Source organism: Betta splendens, chromosome 21, assembly GCF_900634795.4.
Source record: "Betta splendens chromosome 21, fBetSpl5.4, whole genome shotgun sequence".
NCBI classification, from domain to species: Eukaryota; Metazoa; Chordata; class Actinopteri; order Anabantiformes; family Osphronemidae; genus Betta; species Betta splendens.
The window spans coordinates 4,662,109-4,684,333 of NC_040899.1; the positions used below are offsets into that span (position 1 = coordinate 4,662,109).

General features: G+C 44.5%; 3 protein-coding genes across 6 annotated transcripts; 2 read left to right on the plus strand and 1 right to left on the minus strand.

Moving 5' to 3' along the window:
- The first annotated feature begins 340 nt into the window (after positions 1 to 340).
- On the plus strand, positions 341 to 7,476 carry creb1b (cAMP responsive element binding protein 1b). 4 transcript variants are annotated; one of them, XR_008693332.1, is made up of 8 exons: positions 341 to 707; positions 2,313 to 2,425; positions 2,524 to 2,670; positions 2,783 to 2,883; positions 3,223 to 3,377; positions 3,455 to 3,640; positions 3,817 to 4,031; positions 4,151 to 4,285. XR_008693332.1 is itself a non-coding variant. In XM_029137449.3 (8 exons), exons 2-8 carry the CDS (start codon positions 2,321 to 2,323, stop codon positions 4,293 to 4,295), a joined length of 993 nt encoding a protein of 330 aa, XP_028993282.1. In that variant the 5' UTR covers positions 343 to 814; positions 2,313 to 2,320; the 3' UTR covers positions 4,296 to 7,476. The 4 variants fall into 4 exon arrangements, 3 of the variants coding, with proteins under 3 accessions (XP_028993282.1, XP_028993281.1, XP_028993283.1); XM_029137449.3 differs by having other exon boundaries at positions 343 to 814; positions 3,817 to 3,970; positions 4,151 to 7,476; XM_029137448.3 differs by having other exon boundaries at positions 344 to 707; positions 3,817 to 3,970; positions 4,151 to 7,476.
- A 470-nt stretch (positions 7,477 to 7,946) lies between these two features.
- Positions 7,947 to 16,320, plus strand: ccnyl1 (cyclin Y-like 1). Its single transcript, XM_029137447.3, has 10 exons — positions 7,947 to 8,943; positions 10,126 to 10,200; positions 10,408 to 10,451; positions 10,703 to 10,803; positions 11,063 to 11,098; positions 11,191 to 11,242; positions 11,676 to 11,795; positions 12,877 to 13,043; positions 14,666 to 14,828; positions 14,972 to 16,320. The coding sequence occupies exons 1-10, from the start codon at positions 8,781 to 8,783 to the stop codon at positions 15,086 to 15,088; spliced, it is 1,038 nt and encodes a 345-aa protein (XP_028993280.1). The 5' UTR covers positions 7,947 to 8,780; the 3' UTR covers positions 15,089 to 16,320.
- Positions 16,321 to 17,375: 1,055 nt separating this feature from the next.
- On the minus strand, positions 17,376 to 21,051 carry fzd5 (frizzled class receptor 5). Its single transcript, XM_029137446.3, has one exon. The coding sequence runs from the start codon at positions 20,434 to 20,436 to the stop codon at positions 18,721 to 18,723; it is 1,716 nt and encodes a 571-aa protein (XP_028993279.1). The 5' UTR covers positions 20,437 to 21,051; the 3' UTR covers positions 17,376 to 18,720.
- Between the last annotated feature and the right edge of the window lie 1,174 nt (positions 21,052 to 22,225).

The following is a 22,225-nucleotide window of genomic DNA, read 5'->3' on the forward strand; positions in this document are numbered from 1 at the left end:
CACAAAGTGGTTTCAGCCTTATGTTGATGATGATTATCGAGCAGATTAATCTCAGTCTTTAAATTTAAATGAACCTGTGAGAGAAAATCTTCACATTAGGCTGGAAACCTTCTAAACCTGTTTCTTCTCATCCAGACAGACACTGTTATTGTGAGCATTTATTTGGTTTTATGCTTCCCTCTAGTGGCTGAGAGAGAGAAGGACAATACGTTTCTACTATTTTATTTTTAAAATTAATGTATGGAGCAGTAAATACTTTAATTCTACCTGTATTTCAAATTGTCCTTTTTTCTGGGACATTTTATTTCATTTCAAAAAACAAGTTTTGGAGTGAGATATATTTTGCGTTTTATTTTGTTAGACCAGACAATTGAGCAGTTGCAGCTGTAAAATCCTTCTAAACTACGTAGGATTAATTAATTAGTTACATTCATACTATTGCCTATACATTGAACTGAACGTTTTATAATGCCTTCTGTAGAGTTTGTCGTTTTGAATCGCTTTGGCTCGTGATTTTCCGCCTAACTCCGTTCGCCCTTCGTCCATTTCCGGCCAGTGTCGCCATCTGCTTTCTCGTCCTTCTCCAATCTCCGTGTTGTTGTTCCCGGTGACGCGGCGGAGGTGTAGCCTGACGCGGGCTCTTACGTGTCGGCCAGAATAAAAGTGGAGCTCCGGAGGCCCGGGAGTGACGACGAGAGTGTGTATCGGTAAGGACGGAGCGGTGCCCGGGGTTCAGGCGCACGGCGCGCGGCCGTGGAACGCGTCGGTCTGGTCGGGTTCGGCCCGGAGGAAACAAAGAGATCATGGCGCCGCGGTGCGTTTGTAGCAGGATGGAGGGAGGGGAGGCTGCGGCTGCTCGGGAGAAACGCAGCCGCCGGGAGGCTTCGACGGGGAAACGCGGTGACAGTTGGAGCGTTAACGCGGCGCAAACTGTCACGGGACTTTCTCGGCAATAACTCAGCTGGCTAACGATGCTAATGGAAGTAGCGCCTATGTGCAGAGATTTGCGCTGTTTCTGTCTGAGCGGCGCATTTTAACACTCAGCCGAGATGTTATTTCTTTTAACCTAGCTCGATTTCCAGTAATTGATCCCACTTATTATTATTGCTTCCACCATCGTTCGCCCCGTCTAAATCATTATTCATTCATTTGCTGCTGATGGAGGTCAGACATCGCAGCGGGCCGTCGGGTTTGGCTGCAAACACGAACCGAGGCCCGGAGACGTGGCCCGCGTGTGGCATTTACCGTTAAACGCCGTTAGACGCCGGGCTCGAGCCCCCTCGGGATGGGACCGGCGCGGCGACAGGGGGGGGCGTTGCCCGGCCATGTGGCGCTGCTGTCACACACACACACACACACGGAGCATCCGAGTGATTTTTTGAAAAGCAGAGGGAGAAACGTGTAAAGCCAATCATGCTGCGGAGAGACGCTACGCACGGCGTGAGATCACGGAGCGCCGAGAACAGCGCGCGCCGCAGCCACACGGGGATCACAGCCAGGGTTCAGCAGGCGGCGCTCATCGTGTGTGTCATCGTGTATATGTAAATAAAAATAACTACATCTGTCACATAAACGATGCAATGAGTGAACGCCTGGAGCAGTGCGGCCGTTTTTCAGGAGTGAAACAAAAGGATCGTTTATTTGCTTACCACTGGCATAATTCTAAAACCTAACAATTACGTAATTCCATTCACTGGCTTTATTAGGTACACGGAGAACAATATGCTGCCTGAAGGTCTGAACGTTTTAACCATCTGTTAATACAGTGTACTGCAGTAAAACCCCACTGGCAGCATGAGCAATAAGATCTGGCAGAAACTTGCTGCACATTTATCAACTGCATGGACAAGATTAGTGTTGCTCACATGTTTAAGTGTGGACAAGTATAAACCACTAATCTAATGCATCGTTGTGGAACAGACTTTATTGAGTTTTCAGTTTGCAGCAGGCTTTTCACAAAACAGTGAATTGGCCAGAATAACCAGAAACTCAAAGGCTGAAACATATGCAAACAAAAACAGGATTACGTACAATGACATGAAGACTAAATGTAACATAGAGGGGAAGACTTAAAATAATACACTGTGCATTATTATTGCATGATTAGAAAATTGATGGCAACAGCACCTGTCAAAAAATATGTATGTTATAAATATGTTAAAAGTTATAATAATTTTTTTTATTTAAGTTTTTATTTTTGTGTTTTTCTGTGGTTTCCTAAAGTTATTGACAGTAAGTTATCCAAATGCTGTCGATGCCATTTATGCTGGTCCCTTTAAAGTTAAACTTTTCTTCCGAATGTCCATCCTCAGCTCACCCGATGAAGATGGAGTCAGGAGCTGAGGCTCAGCAGGGGGCAGAGGCTGCAGTGACTGAGACGGAGAGCCAGCAGATCACCCCAGCACAGATCGCTACCTTGGCACAGGTTAGACACTTACCTCTGGCTTTGTATTTATTTTTACATTCACAGTTTAAATAAATTCCAAAGATGAAATGTTAAACATCATCACTCCTGCATCCCAGGTATCCATGGCGGCAGGCCACGCCTCAGCAACAGGTCCCACAGTAACGCTGGTCCAGCTTCCCAATGGACAGACAGTTCAGGTCCATGGTGTTATCCAGGCTGCACAGCCGTCTGTCATCCAGTCTCCACATGTCCAGGCTGTACAGGTAAGCATGGGCGTGTAGAATCCTAGTTTTAGATTAATATAACGAATATCATGAATCATGATGTGTGATGCGTGTGTGTGCGTGTGTGCGTGTGTGTGTGTGTGTGTTTCAGATCTCCACCATTGCAGAAAGTGAAGACTCTCAGGAGTCTGTAGACAGTGTGACTGATTCTCAGAAACGCAGAGAGATTCTGTCTCGACGCCCCTCGTACAGGTAAACTGAGGCAATCGTGCTATTCAAAACTAAACAGTTTAAAGGTGATCTGACCATGCAACAAATGTGTTCTGTCATTTTTTATGTAGAATTTTGAGTCTTGTTTGTTGCAAGAGAACATTGATAAAGCATTTTTACTGCAGACAGATACTTTTTGGCTGATGAGCATCTACTACTTGGAATGAAACCTAGTGTAAACCGATGTGTTGTTAAAACCTGCTGACGCTAAGCCAATGTAGCATTTCACATGTCTGCGCGTGAAGTTTCTCAGCTCATGACCTCCCAATAACCCTGCCCACTAGATCTGTGAGTAGCTCCCACACTTGTTTGTCCTGGCAGGAAAATCCTGAACGACCTTTCGTCTGACGCGCCAGCCGTCCCTCGCATCGAGGAGGAAAAGGCAGAGGAAGATTCATCCGCAGCAGCAGCTACTCCGTCGATTACCACGGTTACGGTGCCCACTCCCATCTACCAGACCAGCAGCGGCCAGTACAGTAGGTGACAGCTTAGCTGCATCTGATCTTGGAGTTTCATCAATGTGTGTCCTAATACCCTGCTCCTCTACACACAGTTGCAATCACACAGGGTGGGGCCATCCAGCTGGCTAATAACGGCACAGATGGAGTCCAGGGCCTTCAGACACTGACCATGACCAACGCAGCAGCAGCCGCTCAGCCTGGAGCCACCATCCTCCAGTACGCACAGACCAGTGATGGCCAGCAAATACTGGTCCCCAGTAACCAGGTGGTGGTTCAAGGTCAGGGTTGCATTGGTTATCTTTGATTAAACACATTTTATTTTGTCAGGACAATCATTTCTACATAATACAGGCCATTCTTTTGACAGTGAAGCCAAAACATCAAACTAATGACTTGTTTAATCGGATGTAATGATAACATCTGAAATGCCCTTTCTTCCAATCTCGCCTCTCAGCCGCCTCCGGTGACGTTCAGGCTTATCAGATCCGAACAGCCCCTGCCAGCACCATTGCCCCAGGGGTGGTCATGGCCTCTTCCCCAGCACTTCCCACCCAGGGGGCCACCGAGGAGGTCACCCGAAAACGGGAAGTCCGTCTTATGAAGAACAGGTACGGATGAGGGGGAGTGGGTGTCTGTGTGTGGCTGAAATCATCCTGAACAGTGGCCCAGGTAATGTTGTTTTAAAAAGATCAGAAGCCTAATAATAAACATATATAAGGTTATGTGATGTTATGTTATTAGCCCAAATACTCCAAGTTCCATCAAAATGTGTTTCATCCTTCCAACAGAGAGGCAGCCCGTGAATGTCGCAGGAAGAAGAAGGAATACGTTAAGTGTCTGGAAAACCGAGTAGCTGTGCTGGAGAACCAAAACAAGACACTTATTGAAGAACTCAAAGCCCTCAAAGACCTTTACTGCCATAAGTCCGATTAGTTTCTGCCCCAAACGCAGACCTGGGCCAAGTACCATTTCAGTTTCTTTCAAATACTTTGACTGTTCGACTCTGCCTGCCTGCTCTCCCAGTTTTCCACAAGCTGACTTTTTTTTTGTTATTCTGATCAACTTCCTTTTACACTCCACTTTCTTCAGTAAGCTCTGAGACCAAGACATTTAAAACACACAAAACATTTACAGGATGAGTCTGACTTAAGTGCTAACCAAAGCTCAACCCCCTAAAACAATCAACGTGAACATGAAGCATGTGTTACTTTACCTTAATTCAGATGGAAGTTGGCACAGTGTTACAGTCGCTGAGGAAATGTTGTCTTGAATCACCAAGAAACTTCCTGGTTTATTTGGTCGTTTTCATGACCTCTTGTTCAGGTCAAACGATGAATTTCTAATCAAACCTGTTCATGGAAATGGCTTTAAATGGTGTTCATTGTATTATCAGTCTCATATATGTAAGCAATAACACCTTTAAGATGAGGACAATTTCATGCAGGGTGATTGTGATCAGTGGAGTTTCTGCTTCAGGCAAGCTCAGTCAGTTGCAGTTGAAGGCTTTGAATGAGCTTGATGTACCTTTCAAACATGTGGCTTTGGGGGACTTTACAAGTGACTGGGCGCAGACAGGTTTTGTTTTTTTGATGCTACGAACTGCCTATTGTGAAGAAAGTGGAATCATGTACATCATCGTTTGATCACTTCAGTCAGAGCCATGATGTGTCACACGTCTCAGTTCACGTTGCTTTTCTGCCTCATCACAGCAGATGGTACGAAATGCTATGAAAATAGGGATCATTGCTGGGCCCAGGCACAGTTTTAAAGGACAGACAGCCTAGAAATTAATTTTGTATAAGACTACATTGTTTGTTATGGGAACATTTTGCTAACTAGCTCACAGTCGAGCAGAGTAACAACACAAGGGTCCAATTTAACTACTGCAAAGGGCAACAGAATCATTTGAAGTGAGTGATTCAGCTTTGAATGACTATCTACAGTAAGGCAGAGCACAGTTTAAAGGAATTTACTAAGTCAGTGGTTTAGGTAACTGGGTGTTTGTTTACATGTGTGACACTCATTACTTGTTACTTTCCCTGTCCTGGATGACATCCACTAACTTGGTAAAATGTTGTCTAAACATCCAGGTGTCTTAACATGTACATTTGAGTAATGCCAGCAACATATATGTTCTACAAATCTTATTTTATTTGAATCGTATGTCAGTTTGTCATCAGTCAACAACCAAAATGATCAAAGTTAAGGATTTTCTTGTTTTCACTGTTGTGTTTGTTCAATGGTTAAAATATAAATTGGGACTGTGAGAATTCAAAGATGGTTTTTAGAATATGTAGCAGACTGGATCCTTTGTGTAATCTACAGGAAGCTTTAGGCTAAAGTTATGTGTTCAACACTAATTATCCATTAAGATGTGGGCTGTTGAAAACAGACCACCTTTGTGGGCCTGTGTGGATTTTGGGAACATATGTGTACTTGTTTGTCTTGTTTTTTTTTTTTTTTTTTTTACTGTACATAGACGCTACAGCATGTGTAGACCTCATGTATTTCTGTTAACTTGATATGAAAATGTTCTTATTGCTTGTATGAAAGCAACATTACATATTTGGAACGTACATCAGTGTATCATAGACCTGTAATTACTACATACCAGGCAGCTAAGTGTACAAGAAAAGGCCTTTTGTTGGAGATGTTGTATTTTGGAGTTCTGTACCCTGTTTAGGATCGTGTGTGCGCGTGTGTGTGCGTGTGTGTGCGTGTGTGGAAAGGAGCAAGTCTGTTGAGAGGAACCATTTGTAACTGCCTTGTTTGGCTGAAAACTACACGTCAAAGCCACATTTAACTGTAAATATTTTTTAATCATGAAGCAGAAATGACTCCATCAGTAACATTTTTATATCATTCATTGTATTAAATGAAAGCACAATGTTTAATTTTGATTTTAATGTACTTTGGTTGCTTTTGTTTTATAACAAACAATATAAGATATTGTTTTATTTTTTTATATTTATTAAGTCTGGTTCCCAAGGTATTTGTCCCCAACCCTCAATATTTATTGCCCATTTTAAATTGGAAAGAATCAGAATTCTTGATTCTTCTTCTAAACAAAATAGCTGGGGAGTGAACTGATACTGAAACATCTAGGATGGACAGAGTTTAAGTTCTGGAAATCAGTTAATTTAAAATGAACGTTATTGAACATCAAATTTACCTATGCTTTAAGTTAAATATTTTTAAATATCTCTATCATAAACTGAGAGGAATGTTGAAAGGACACACTAATGGTGGCTGGCTAATTAGGGTACAGACAATCAGTGTTCTTATAAATGTCTGTTGTTTCTTTTTATCGTTTCTTAAATGATCAGTTCAAGTTACAATATTATTTTTATAGTTTACCACATTTTATTCCTAAGTGTACAGTACATGTAATGTGTAGAAGATTAAAGGATTTAATTGGTGGAGGAGAAAGCTGTGAATGGATCATGCTCCTCCTACTTGTCACTGTGGTTTAAAGAGCTGGAGACCACACCTTTGGCCTTGATAACTCTAATGCTTACTACGGAGAAGAGGTTGAGAGGAAACTGTTAATGTGGTGCCCATACCCTCACAGATTTAGTGAGATGAAAATGTTTGTCCTTACAAATAATATTTTCACCTGTTGTGATGCACACATCCAGTCCTGGTGCTGAAAAAAATCTAGTAATAATGTTTTTCCAGTTGATTTAGTATAGTGACTTTAACTTTGTGATGTGATTACACAATATCTTTCCAACAATGCCAACAGTGTTTTCAGTTCTGTGCCAGAATAATTTAAAACTACCAGCCTCGTTTGTGCATGAAACAGATTGATATCCATGTGTGTAAAAGTATATGTACATATATAGAATTTCTAGAACAGTAATAACATTTTTTCTAACTTCTGATGTGATGGGTTTATATATGACCACTTTTACAAGTTATCAATTTCAAATGCCATGTATCGTATCTTGTAGAGACAAGGTCACAAAATGATGCGATGCATACTGTTTGTTTGAACTTTGTTGCATTATAAAACTATACCAGCCCATAATTTGAAAGTGCTGTTACTCCAACATGACTTCACTCTTTTGGAAATACTTGCTACGTCGCAATAAACCGCTCTTGAAGATTGTTATGTATGTTCTTGTCAACATCATTTATGAACCAGGAACTGTTCACCTTGAAATGTAAATATATTAAAAGGGGTGTTAGTTATTAAATCAACACATACTGAGTTTCAGATCAGATTTTTAACCAAGCAAGAGGACCTTTTCACGATTAAACAGTTTCTGATATAATGAAGCATCCAACATGAAGTCCAAGGCTACAGAGGAGCGGCTGCATGTCATGAATGAGGAGGGATGCGCTGATTGACAGGCAGATAGCGCAATAGACAGCAGCCTTGAGCGTTCATAGTCAAAAAAGGGTGTGGATCAGGGATGGTACGAAAATAGTAGCTTTGTAAATACGATTTAAATCGTCTTTGAACGACAGCGTCTTCCACCAATTAGCTGCTCTGGATTGGTCCCATTTTGATTTCTCCACCAATGGAGATGAATGGAATTCCTATGTGGGTGGAGCTACAACACCCCCCAGCGCCGAGCCGCGGCTAGTGTAGCTGTGAGCCCAGGCAACAGATGGTGGCGCCGGGGAGGACATCCAGCACGGAGCGAGTGGGGTGTGGGCACTGATGGAGGACTTCTGAGGAGCCGGCAGAGCTGTGTGTCTAATTCGGCACCAGAAACGGGCCCATTCGTTCAGACTTCTTTGAGAACGGACACACACAGCCTTGTATTTTGCCCTTTTCACTTTGTTTTACTGCCGAAGGCCGCAGAAGCCTTGGGCTGGATTTGGACAGAGGCCGATTCGAGTGCAGGAAGTCAGTTCAGTAAGGTTGTTTGTAAAGTCTCATAAAATGTGTTTGCCGCCCGCTGGACGTTGGAGCTTGTAACGCACCAATGCTGTACAACCAGTCGAGTTTGCACAGTAGCGAAACGTTCAACCGACGCGGATTAGAAAGTTTAAGAGTCAGGCTAGCAATTTAGCTAGTGTTAGCATTGATAAAATGCTGGCTGGTTAGCTAGCTAGCTACTCCGTAGCGAAACTCTTCCAAGTTGAATGAATGAACGAACTGGTGTCCACCCACACTTAACTCGCAACTGCTTGCTGTTACCACACGAGTGACACACACGACACGGACGTTGTTTAACAGAGTGGAGTTAAGCCTTTCTGGCTAATTATTTGACTGTTACACTACATACCCACAAATGAGAAGGGATGCGGTTTCTGGGAATTGGACAGTGGCGATTTAGCACGCACACATCGTGCTAATAGAGAGCATAGCTTGGTAATGCTGAGGGAAGCTAACTTCAGCTAGCTACAGATATCGGCACTACTCGGACCTGGCTGCAGTAGCGTGACGCTTACACGCGGGTTGGGATGGGGAACACGGTGTCATGCTGCGTCTCTCCCGAGTCGAGCCCCAAGCTGCCGTCGAGGCAACCGGCGGAGCGGCTGGAGGAGTTCCAGACCAGCACCGAAGTGAGCGACGATAACACCGTGCCGTACCTGCAGCACATCAGCGACAGGGAGGTCCCCGATGGTGAGTGTGTAGCTGACACCCGTCGTATCTGTGATCATGCACAGCTCTGCAGACAACATAGACTTTCTTTATTCCATGGAGCGTCACGCCCTTAGTGTTTGCTCACAGGGAAGTTACGCGTAGTCTTGGAGGAAAGAGGGAACTTCATATTCCCACACCCAGTTACTTGCGTCATCATAGGGGAATGTGTCTGATGCGATCAGAGTCAACACATTTTATATACTATTCATCTATACATCTGCAGGGAAACATCCGCACCAGCCTTCAGCTACTGGGGCGCTGCTACACTTGTTTACTAACAGTCTTTTGCCAACAGTGGTTCAAAGATGATGACATTCTTGGCACCCTTTAGTTGAGCACTGCATCATATTGATCTGACGGAGGTCTCATTACCAGCTGGGACATTAACAATGTAAACAAGCTCCTCATTATCTTGTCGTTTTAACTACTCACAGCATCTTTATTGTTAGTAATTGTGCCAGCCTCAGTTTTATTTACATTTGTGGGCCTTGTGAGAAAGAAAGTAGTTTATGCTTTATCAAGCATTTTATTAAATGGCCTTATGGATATATGAACAAATGTGCTGGTCACTTTACCTTTATTAAAACGTAAATAGTATTTTTAACTCTGCAATGCAGACCCTCAATTAGGAAAGCATCAGAGGCATTTCTCTGCAACGTCTGCCCGAGCTCAGCCCTCTTATCGCCACTCATCACTCTCTCCCACACATGCACAGTGCCCGTTCCACTCATGTCGTTGTAGATCACAGTGTGTGAGTGCATTTTGGTGAGACCAGCTGTTGGCAGGGTGAGGGTCACAATCAGCCCAGCAGGCCTCCTACATTCCTCCTTTTGCTGTCCTCACTTCACAAATGTTGCCACTGCCTAATCCCCCGTGTTTTATGTAATGTGCTGTCTGCCCGGATTTGGATGAAGAGCACAGTTTTTTTTAAGTCATGCTTGTGTATAAACAAGTGTGGCCTCCATGCTTGCAGTAGAACAGTTTGAATACCACAGTAACTGACATATTACGTTTGAGTTTTAAATATCTAATCCATTTCTTTCTGCCACTTGACACAATTAGTCTGTGTTCTTATGTCAGTTTGTTTGATTGGATGCTGATCTACTTGCTTTGTCACTGCCAAATAGGGGTTTCTTACATGTTCACCTTTTGTTTTCACAGAGTTGGCCTTGGAGTCAAACCCATCAGACCATGCTAGAGCGAGCACCATCTTCCTTAGCAAGTCCCAGACAGACGGTCAGCAATAGTAACAATGCACACACATGCACAAACAACTAACTGTAGTAACACATATACGTTGCTCCAGTGCTGATTTAAGTGTTTTCAATTTATAGATTGTTCAAGTTATATTTGTGCAATAATCTAATTATAATCGTCTGTCTTGTTCGTTTATTTTTTGCATTCTGTACTTTAACTTTGTTAAATGTTTTTCTTTCTTTACAGTAAGAGACAAGAGGAAAAGTAACCACATTAATCATATTAGCCATGTAAGTGCTAAAATCTAATAAATGAATATACATTTGTTTGCTGCATTGTTTAAGGTTGATCCTGTTTTAAAACTGGTGAACTGGGGAGAGCATGTGTCATATTGTAATCATTGGGGTTTAATTTCAAACCCCAATCAACTGAAAGACCAATGGGATTAACGCTAATATTCGAGTATCTGGATGTCAGAAGAAATGAATCATCATAATTTATTAATATCCCAACTTATTTTTTGTATTTTTAATATTTTAAGACATCTCCCGGACCTCTGTCAAAGAAGTACAGTTCCTGTTCTACAATCTTCATAGATGACAGCACTGTCAGCCAGCCGAACCTCAAAAGCACAATTAAATGGTGAGAGAATCACACAAACAAGGCTGATTCCCAAATGTCACTGATTTCACATGACAAAATCCTGTTGCATCACAGTGGCTAATCCTGCAGCAATACTTAATGGATGCGTGACAAAAACAGATGTTCTTCCAACTAATTCAGGACGTACTTTGATAAATCTAGATAATTACAAATAATCCACAGTAGTGCAGTATTTTTTTTAAAGCATAAACACAAAATAACTCACTGTTTGTCTTTTCTCTCAATTTATTCTGCCCAGTGTTACGTTAGCAATATACTACCACATCAAAAACAGGTACGAATACCTTATTCATATCATCGTTGCTGTCTTTTTTGTTGAAACTTATAAATGAGTTGTGTGTGTAAAAAGATGTGTTTCTTATTTAGGGATTCGGACAGATCACTGGACATCTTTGATGAGAAGTTTCATCCTTTATCAGTAAGGATTCTGCTTAGTCAACTCAACAACTTTTCTTAGTTATTTATCATAACCTTCTGTCCACTAGTTAGACAGAAAATGTCTTTTTGTTAAAAACAACAGATCTGATACATTATGTCTTTCATTATTGTACCCATCTGTCAGTCAGTCAGTTATTTATTTTTATTTGCATAATGACATCAGTCTCATCAAATCCATGTGAAGAGGAGTGGTTTGACCACTTTGTGTTGTCAGAGGAGCATTTCAGTTGTTGAGGGTTTGCCACAGCAGATTAAACAAAACATTAGCGGTCAGTAATAAATCATTAAAACTAGATAAGATTCTCTGGAAGCACAGCAGAGAGAGCAACTTTTCTTTGCAGATTGTACTGTGAGCAAACCACAAATCCATTATTTGCTTTTCTCAGATATGTGTGTGTTTGTTCATCCCTCAGAGAGAACCAGTACCAGACGACTACTCCTGCGTAGACCCAGAACACAAACTGATCTACCGCTTTGTCAGGACACTCTTCAGTGCTGCTCAACTCACTGCAGAATGTGCCATTGTCACACTGGTAAGCAGATGCTTTACTATTTACAGTAAATAATACAGTACAGTTCATTGTTAAAGCTACATCCGGTAAAGTCTCACACAGTTATTTGTTATTTGCGGTTACACTCTGCAACATAATATGTATTAACTGGTCACCAGAGGGCAGTAAAGTCATATCCAACACAATACTGCTGTACAGGTGAGTGTGTGATCTAAGGACAAGGCACGGTGTGTGGCATGAGGCTGGTTATGTAGGATTCCGTCTTTTTATACCATCATTGAGTTTTGATTTAGAAGCCTACTTCACAACATAGTGGTAATGATTATGTATGGCCTCAGCCCAATTAGGAGATCACAGTTAGAAATATGACTGAGCAGGAAGACTGGTCCAGAATTCAATTCTTGTCAACTGTATATAGGTCTTTGCACAGTGCCTCTGACCATCTCACCATATAAATAAAATTAAATTGAATAAATTCTACAAACGTGACTGTTGCCTGTTTTCTTTCAAATATTTAATAATGACTAAATAAACGAAGGTCTTTTGCAAGGCATAGCTTTGCTGTTTTTCTAGACTTGAATGTCCGTACTGTAGGTCTGACTTTACTCACTGTCACATTTAGACTGCAATTATCTTCTTCTGTTACTTTCTTCTCTGAGAAGCATTTGCCAACAGAAAACAGGTGGATAAATGTTTGCATTAGATACATTTTTCTAAACCAAACCTAGATGTATTTAATCTCTCCCGTGTAACTATTTGAAATACAAATAGTTGTCTTTTTGCCATCTGAGGTATGTCTGCAAAAACATTCCAATTAATGTTTTTATTACTTTAATAGTGCAGTTCTTGTTCTAATAGTTCTTGTTCTTGAGTATCTTGTGTATTTGCTTTGGCACGTTCCATCGTCAACTATTAACAGAGAAAGCGCTCCACCAAAAAAAAAGTAGAGTCCTGCTAGACTCATTATAAGTGGTGTGTAGGCTAGGGCCTAATATTTGGTACCACTGATCACTGGCTAACTGTGTATCTGTACATCACATGAAGTTAACATTGTGTTTTTTCTGTTTAGATTTGTAACCTAGAAATGTCCTTCCTTCCCCAGGTGTACTTGGAGCGCCTGCTGACCTACGCTGAGCTGGATATCTGCCCTGCCAACTGGAAGCGCATCGTCCTGGGGGCAATTTTGTTGGCCTCTAAGGTCTGGGATGACCAGGCTGTGTGGAATGTGGATTACTGCCAGATCCTTAAAGATATCACGGTGGAGGATATGTGAGTTTAATGCAAACACACACACAAATACAGCAGAGGAGGCTACAAGGAGAATTGAGGCCTTGGATTATTTGATTGACCAGTATATTTTAGTGAGACAGACTGCTGAGATATGCTGCAGCACAGAGACACTGCTTAATTTTAATAATACAGAAGAAGTAGAAGTAGTGTGAATATAGTGCTGCTTTGTTTAGTTAAGTTGTATGTCTGCAGTCCTATGTCTTTTGTTTTCCATTCTTTGAATGACTAATACAGACGAGCACCACCTGCCCATATAAAGACTTCTGTCCTAGTGTTACTTTTTGGCCCAGAAAAAGGTCAGTCTCAGACTCTTGTTGTTCTTTGATGCTGGCTCAGTGGTACCTGGAGCTCAGAAACTCAAATGCTAACAAATCCAGCAGGGTTCTGGCACAATGCACACCCTTTTCTCTCCATCCCATAAAAGAAATATAACAAAGATGCACTTTAAGTAGACAGAAGATGAGTGCATGGCGAGATCGAATCTATAGCATCTCTGTATCACCAGGGCTATAAGCCAGTGAAGAGGTCAGGGGCTGCACTTGGAGCAGCCAGGCTTTATTTTTTACAATTGCTTTTCGTGTGTGTATGTGTAAAAGAGGTTGAGAGTATGTCCTTTTTGTGATTGATGCATGTGCTGCCTCTGTGTGTTTTCTGCCCATGAGCCACCAGATTCTCTCTCTGTCCTCTCATTAATGTCTGACCTGCACTCTCCCTGTGCTGTTTTCATTGCTGCTGCCACTGAAGTGTCTTTGTCAGCCAGGCCGGGTTTGGATGGAGGGATTGTAAAAAGAGTAGAGAGAGAAACAGAGGGAAATGGAGGAGAGGGTCTCAAGTGCTCTCACTGCTTCTACATAATGGCCCTGGCTCTCGCCCACTCCATTAGTTGCTCTGGGAGACCAGACATCACACACACACTCACGCTCGCTCTCACCACCTTTGCTGACCAACAAAGCTTCGTGGATGCTGTCTCCTTGGCGACCACCATCCTTAGCTTTTCTCATGTCTGTGATGATGAAGGGGAAGTATGATGGAGGATGCAGTCTGGAAAGATGAGCAGTGATACTCCAACTGGGTGCTTGAGGATGCATGTCTGATTACCTGCGAAGTGTGTGTGTGTGTGTGTGTGTGTGTGTGTGTGTGTGTGTGTGTGTGTGTGTGTGTGTGTGTGTGTGTGTGTGTGTGTGTGTGTGTGTGTGTGTGTGTGTGTGTGTGTGTGTGTGTGTGTGTGTGTGTGTGTGTGTGTGTGTGTGTGTGTGTGTGTGTGTGTGTGTGTGTGTGTCTGTCTCTGTGTCTCTGTGTCTGTCTGTGTGTCTCTGTGTCTCTGTGTGTGTCTCTGTGTCTCTGTGTGTGTCTCTGTGTCTCTGTGTGTGTCTCTGTGTCTCTGTGTGTGTCTCTGTGTCTGTGTGTGTGTCTGTGTGTGTGTCTGTGTGTGTCTGTGTGTGTCTCTGTGTGTCTCTGTGTGTCTCTGTGTATTTTTAAGCGTTTTTAATTAGATCTGCCCTCCATCTGAACACTTGCCATTGCTGCAGTTTTCTACCAAACAGTCCAAGACTTCAGCAGTGTGGAATAACCAAATCAAACAGAATTTTTCCACCCTTCAGGAATGAGATGGAGCGCCACTTTCTAGAACTCCTCCAGTTTAATATCAACGTGCCAGCCAGTGTCTATGCCAAGTACTACTTTGATCTACGGCAGCTGGCAGACGACAACAACCTCAGCTTCCCTCTGGAGCCTCTCAACAACCAGCGTGCCCAGAAACTAGAGGTGAGCTGCTGTTCTCTGACCTCAAACCTCACTTCAAAATGTAGCCTAATAATTACCGCCCTAAGGCAGACTTACTAAATTTGGTTGTGTTTCCTGTATCTTCATGAACCTCCCAGTAAGTGCTTGTGCGTTTGTTCTTTCAGGCCATTTCAAGACTGTGCGAGGACAAGTACAAGGAACTGAGCCGAGCAGCAATGAGGCGATCGATCAGTGCAGACAACCTGATAGGTATACGGCGCTCCAACGCTGTGCTGTCTTAGGCCTGGGCTGCTGCCATCTGAACTCCCCTTTGATTTCCAAAGTCCAGCCCATCATCATCATCATCATCCACATCTAACCCCAGACAAACATGGCCACCAGAGCCACATGAGGCTTGAAATGACACTGTATGACTTGCTCAAAGGTAATATGTATTACACTTCCTAAGCCACAGTGGTGTCAAACTGAACATTCTGGGATCTTTACTTAAATCAACACCATGTATTATTATTGTTTTTATGCCCCTATTTATTATGTAGTTATCCCTTATTTCCAAGTAATGGGTTAACAGGGATCACTGTTGCATCTGATATCGGAGGAGTAGTCCCGGAATTCTTTGGAACGTTTGGAAGTATTCCGTTTAGTTTTTTTGGCTGAGACAAGTAAATTTTTTTTATTTGGTTAATGTCACCAAATCTTATGAAAAGACCCAGCCAGTTACTGCACTCAGGGCCAACGACAATACTTAAGTGTGTTACTGTGATCACAACTTGAAGGCATAGGCCACAGAGGTAAACACACACACACGCGCACACACACACACACACACACACAGAGAACCTTATCCCTAGAGAATACTGTTGGCTTTGGGCTTTTTGTGGGATTTGTTGACCGTAAGAGAAATGGAGAATGTCGCCACAGGTTTCCTTTTACTAAAAAAGGCACAAGAAATTGTACTTGTAAATTAGAATTAATACCAAAATCAGAGGCGTTAATATCAGTAGTGTTGAATTCAGTTGAGTAAATTATTTACCCATGTACACTGAGCATATAGCATGTCTGAGAAAATAAGGCATCAAACTAAAATATTCGAGGAACGTTGGCTGAAGTGAGCAGTCAGCCTGTCTGCTGTAACGTGCATGACTACAGGTGGTCAGTCAGAGGCTTGGTGGATGCATATTGCCACTGAGTGGCCTGATACAGTAGTTAGGTTGACATTGTGTTGCTTGGTCCAGTGTCCAGCCTGAGTATTGTGTCCCTAAAATCCTGCCACCCTCGCTGCGCCTCAGAGACCCCACCCCCACCCCACATTACCAAGCCAGTGCTTGTCCTGGAGCCCGAGAGCTTTCAAACAAACTACATAGAAATGAGGAGGGGAAAAAAAGACTGATGGATACTCTTCTCCTTTTTGCTTACTATGTAGGCTACTAGCTGTGAAATTTGTCTCGTTTTTAATTGAAACACAAATTTGCAGATGGAGTATTTTAAATAAACACTAATCGTATAACAAAAATATGTTGTGCTGTTGTATGATCTGTGATCTCCAGGCCGACGTATGTCGATGCAGAGGTGAAAGGAGATTTGACTTTTTAATAATAATAAACAAAACACCCTCTTTGACAGAGAGAAGCCATCGCATGTAGGGTGGTAAGATTCTCAAGCCATCTTGTCTTTAACATGAAGATGCAGAAGTTTGCAGTTAGCACAAATATAAACTGGATGAGTTGTAAGTATTACTGATGACTGTAACAGGCAGCATCCACATGGAAAAGTTATGATTCCAATTCTACCATTACTGTACGTTTATACACGGCTACATTGGTCGTTTTAGTTTTTAGAGCTAATGCAAAGCTGTTCATGTTCTAGTTGCTGATATTTGGCCAAATGATAAATACTGCATGTAGCACAGCTGCACAGTTGTTGTGTCTTGTTATAGAGTCAGGTCCATCTCCCATTACTACATGTTTGTATTAGATGGTTGTGAGCAATGTAATTGTGAATAGACAAACTGTGACAGCGTTACATTTGTCCATCTGTGGTCTGGAAGATATGGAATTTGCAGAATTGGCCAAAACAAGACATTCATATGTTTTATTCATTAATAATCACCACCTGCAAGAACGTTTCCGATCACATGAAAACCATACTGTGCTACGACAGTTAGCCTGCTGTCATTCTGTCTGCATATGACGGTCACTGCATGTTCACAGCCCAACAGACCTTTTATTATCTTACAGCGCGTTTAAAGAGGTGAAGAACAGTACACATCAAGTGTTGCACTGTTTTGCTACCAGGCACCAGTTCAAAGTTTGAGGATGGCGCAACAAAGAACTGAATTCCTGTGATACTGAGAAGCAGCAGGACACTTGTGGAAAAGTGGCGCTTGTGTGAAGTGAGTGATGATTTAAAGGTAAAGTTTAATGCCTTGTTATGGAAGACAACAGAATGAAGGAGAGGAATGAAAGTCGCTTTTGAATACATTTAGGCTGTTAAATGGTTTATACGACACATTTAACCTCATAACTCTATTATTCTAGCAGTAGTTTAAACAAATCACAACCTTGAGGCTGATTTACACACATTTATTCTTGACACTTGAGCCACAAACTGTAGCTGTTGTGCTCTTCAGCACAAACTGACACATGCAGTATATTTAGCCAGATATAGACACGAGGTTCATGAGACATGCATCAATTTCATTTTAATCCTATTAGTCAAAATTGACATACTTTTGTCTTCATAAGGGACTTCATAAAGACCCTAATTCTAAAGTTTAGCTTTTTCTCACTGGCATTTGTCGTCATTCACACAATCATGTTCGCTCTATAAATTAGCATTCGACAGTCTAAGAACAACACAATGGCCAATGACATTTAATAAAATAATTAACAAGACACTACAGCAAAGAGGGACAAACTTCACATCAGCTCCAGTTTCATTGTTTGAGGTCATTTGACACAGAATCTGACCTGACTTGTGGTAATGCTGGGTATTGAAGTCTACGGGACCACTGATGGTAGCAGACTGTACCGACTGAACTAAGTGAAAAAATTTGAATAACTTCAAATTCCACCCAAAAATGTGTGCAGCTTTTTTTTAAACCAACAATCCAAAATCTGGAACTAAGAATCTTTGGCATTTTGCTTTAAATTACTGTTGTAAGTTATTTGTTCAATCCATCGGCCTCTGACCCCAACGCTCATCTTTAATCTGCCAAAATTACTAAAAAATGTACCAGAGACAGCGAAGTCTCATTACCATGACTGTCTAAACAAAGCTGGAATTATAGTCCAGGTGCATCTTTCATATTGAAGTTTGCTGCATTTGGTGCTAGGACCTGTGGCCTAACGTTAACCCTAGGGTCCGTGTTTGGAGGCCTGACGTGAGCAGCGCCGCTGTGAACCAGCAGGTGGGGGTAAAGGCCAAGGTCGGCGCCATCCTGCAGCTTTTACCATCATCCACCAACAGGTGTGATGGGTCCTAACCACAGGACTGATTTAGTCTTTGATGCTCAAATGTGAGGAAACCTACAGTTTCTCAGAAATCACAGCACGTGTCAAACTTAAACTTTGACAGGAAGCAGCACATTTATGGACACGTCAGAGAACAGCTCTTGACACGTAGCATTGGTTGGTTACAAGCGAAACAATCACACTATACAGCTAATTTTCTTTTTACAGCAAATGTATACAGTATTTACATAAATAAATATTTTTCTGTCTCAGTGCTCGGGTTAAACAGGCCGTAGGAAGAATGAGTGATTCTACTGTGGATGCTGTAAGAAATGCAGTGGAGTCTGTTTCCACAAAGTCCAGATGCGCATGAAGCAAACTGTCCTGAACGTTTCTGACGTCCTGTGACCTTTGTTTCTGACTGCACGGCATCTAAACACTGTTCCACTGTGCCGGTCTGCTCATATGTGCGACGGAGCCGCTTTGTGGTAGAGCCCCGACGTCAGGCCGCTTCCAGTATGTCCAGTCAAAGCAGTACTGGCCTCGCTGTACATGGAGGGTGGCGCAGCGGCTTTCTGCGGCCAGCAGGGGCAGCAGCGAGCCACGAACCTCCTCCACGACTCCAGGGTTTTCCCCGACCAGATCCAGACCCCCGAGGTGATGCCCACCACTAAGCACATGAAGTACTTGAGCATGAAGACGGCGTAGTCTGGGCCCAGGCCCGAGCGCTGGCGCTCAGCCGGGCAGGAGCAGGCCAGGGCCCGCTCCCAGCCGGGACGGTAGTGCTGCTCGTAGACCAGGCAGGCCACCACGATGGTGGCGGGCACCGTGTAGAGCACCGTGAAGAGCCCGATGCGGATCATGAGCCGCTCCAGTTTGTCCGTCTTGGTGCCGCCCTGCTTGATGATGTTGCGGATACGGAAGAGGGAAACAAATCCGGCGAGTAGGAAAAGCGAGCCGGTGAAGAGGTACACCACAAGGGGCGCCAGCACGAATCCCCTCAGGTTCTCCAGACTCTGGTTCCCGACGTAGCAGATGCCGGCGACGGGGTCCCCGTCCACAGAGCTGAGAGCCAGGACCACGATGGCCTTGACGCTGGGGATGAGCCAGGCGGCCAGGTGGAAATACTGGGAGTACCCTGCGATGGCCTCGCTGCCCCACTTCATCCCCGCCGCCAGGAACCAGGTGAAGGACAGCACCACCCACCAGATGGAGCTGGCCATGCCGAAGAAGTAGACCAGGAGGAAGACGAGGGTGCAGAGGGCGGGGCCCGTGGTGTCGTAGAGGATGTGCAGCGGCTCGCCGGCGCCGGCGCCGCAGGCCACGCGCTCGTGGCCCGCCACCAGGCGGATGATGTAGCCCAGGGAGACGAAGAGGTAGCAGGTGGCCAGGAAGATGATGGGCCTCTCCGGGTACTTGAAGCGCTCCATGTCTATGAGGAAGGTGGCCACGGTGGTCAGGGTGGAGGTGAAGCACAGCACCGACCACAGTCCCACCCAGAAGCTGGTGAAGGCCCGCTCGTCGGCTGAGAAGTAGGGCTGGTGGCAGGGCTGGGCGCAGTTGGACAGGGGCCCGGTCTGGACCCGGTCATACAGGCCGTGGGACTCCCTCTTGACGGGCACCAGCGGGTCCCGACAGCGGCACTCCCTGTCGCACTGGGAGGGACCGGGGGGCCGGGGCCGGCCCTTGGGCGTGGGCTTGGGGAAAGGGGGGGCCGGGGTGGTGGTCTCGCTGCTGTTCTGGTCCATGCACAGGACCTCGTCGCCCAGCTGCGGCAGCTGCTCGCAGCTCATCCTCTCGGGCCACTCGAAGCCGTACTGGCTCATGAGGGGCGAGCAGCCGCGCTTGGCCCGCTCGCACACGGAGCGGCACGGCGGCAGCGGCTTGCGGTAGTCCGGCAGGCAGATGGGCGTGTACATGCTGCACAGGAAGAAGAGCAGGTCGGGCGAGCAGCGGATGCGGACCAGGGGCCAGAACTGGTGCACCTCCAGCCCCACCTCCTCCTGGGTGTCGTGGTTGAACTGGTTGGGCATGTAGGTGAGGTTGTAGCCGATGCCCTTGCACATGGGCACGGTGATGGGCTCGCACACCAGGTCCTTGGAGGCTCCCAGCGTGAGACCAGGACTCCAAAGCAGCAGCAGCAGCAGGAGGGGCCCGTGCATCGTTGTCGATGCCATTCAAAAAGAAAAACGAGTGCAGTTCGAGAATTGGCAAAAAAAACAAAAGAAACCGTTGATCAGCTCCTATTATTCATGGGTTTCTCTCGGTCGCCTGCGTCTTTTAATGGTTAAAACCCAACCAGCCGCACTCCTGGCGGCGCGTAAAGGTCCGCGGAGCACGAGGCGAGCCCCAGCTGTCAATCATTCACCGCAGCTCCCGCAATCACTTCGGAGAAAGTTCATCTCCGGTGGTCACGTTCCAATAAATTTAACGACCCTGTGACATTTTTCTGCCAGTAAAGCAAGTTCCCGGCGGCTCGGAAGAGTTAATGGCACCATAGACTTGAAGTTGGAAAAGGAGAGACGCTTCGGGGAGTGCGTGAAAACACAAAATCACAGTTTAGTGTGTTTAGTCTCTGCGCTCGGGTCCCGGTGCGTGAGATCCACTTGACGTCCTATGGTTGCGTTATTCCCTCAGCGTGAACAGCCTCCAGGCACGTTTGCTTCTCCCTTCTTAAACTTTCAGAAGTGTCGCCCCGTCCTCTGCTCTGCTCCGGTTCGAACCCGGGCTCCGGGGTTGAACTTGTCCGCTGTTTGGGAGACGAGCGACGCGCCGCTGCAGCCTGGACTGAGCCCCAGGACGGAATAAAGTCCGTCTGAAGCTGCGGCACCTCCTCAACGCGGAGGCTCTGCCGCGTTCAGGGACCGTGGGAAATCCGCCGATTCATCCTTCACAATACAGAAGGTACTTCAAGCGAAAATGAGAAACAACTAGTGCAACTGAAGCTTTTTAGATTTATTTGTAGCGAAATACTCCGAAGATTAAAGAATAGTTAGTTAAATGTATTAATAAACTCTTAAAATGTTAGTATGTAAAATTAAAACCATTTATGTGTTAGGTACAATTCTAAAAACAAGAACATGTAAATAATTCCAGTTATACAGATGAGTGCATTTTTTTGAGTGTGTTTTATTACTCATTATTCTGCAGCTTTAGGAAACCTGGAACTCTGGGTTACTCGTTGGAAGTTACCCAGAGCCATAATTTGAGTCTCCCACTGGCAGCACCTGAACGCATCACTGGGACGTGTGGATGGCTTCCTATATCAGTAGGTAGGACTTTGCCAGGAGAGGCGTCAGTCTCTGCTCACTGACACTCACCAAACACGCGCACACTTATGTTACGGGTTGTGTGAGTTTGCATCCAGAGACAGAGATTACTGTGCAGTTAGACATTAACATTCACTGTCACCCATCAGCAATAACCCACTGACACATTTAATGCAAGTAGACACTTGTTGAGAATAAACACGTTACAACATTTACGCACACCGCATGCTGAGCAGTCAGTAGCTTTTGTGCAGTGTATCCTCTGCATAGCTGAACGTAGATGGTAAGAAAACATGTAAGGAAGTAGAAACCTGCACAGGGATCGTCTCATTTACTCTCCACGCACATGCAGCCACTTCGGACAAAGGTCACATCGGGCTCCTGGGGGGACAAAGGTCTCAAAGGGTGTGTGTGTCTGGTGCCGAGGGTGTGTGTGCTCAACATATCAGTCAAGACAAGTCGTTCTCGGTCTGATTTACCTTCCCTCAGGTTGCTTTGATAAGTGAACGCAATCTGTGAGGAGTGAATTTGCAAAGCCTTGAACGCATCACTCTCACGTGGAGTCAAATTCCCGTCGCTTCAGAGGACACAAGGCTGAATCCATTTCCTGGAGACTTGACCAACTGCTCCCCAGCACCCCTGCCCCTAACCTCACCCTAATCTTAAGCCAAATATTCACCCTACATTTTAATTCCCC

Bases quoted from the DNA above. Each gene is read 5' to 3' on its own strand.
- ccnyl1 (XM_029137447.3), top strand. From the start codon at position 8,781: ATGGGGAACACGGTGTCATGCTGCGTCTCTCCCGAGTCGAGCCCCAAG. The intron at 11,243-11,675 runs GTAAGGATTCTG...TTCATCCCTCAG, and splicing joins AGAAGTTTCATCCTTTATCA to AGAGAACCAGTACCAGACGA. The intron at 11,796-12,876 runs GTAAGCAGATGC...TTCCTTCCCCAG, and splicing joins AATGTGCCATTGTCACACTG to GTGTACTTGGAGCGCCTGCT.
- fzd5 (XM_029137446.3), bottom strand. From the start codon at position 20,436: ATGGCATCGACAACGATGCACGGGCCCCTCCTGCTGCTGCTGCTGCTT.
- creb1b (XM_029137449.3), top strand. From the start codon at position 2,321: ATGAAGATGGAGTCAGGAGCTGAGGCTCAGCAGGGGGCAGAGGCTGCA. The intron at 2,426-2,523 runs GTTAGACACTTA...CCTGCATCCCAG, and splicing joins AGATCGCTACCTTGGCACAG to GTATCCATGGCGGCAGGCCA. The intron at 3,378-3,454 runs GTAGGTGACAGC...CTCTACACACAG, and splicing joins GACCAGCAGCGGCCAGTACA to TTGCAATCACACAGGGTGGG.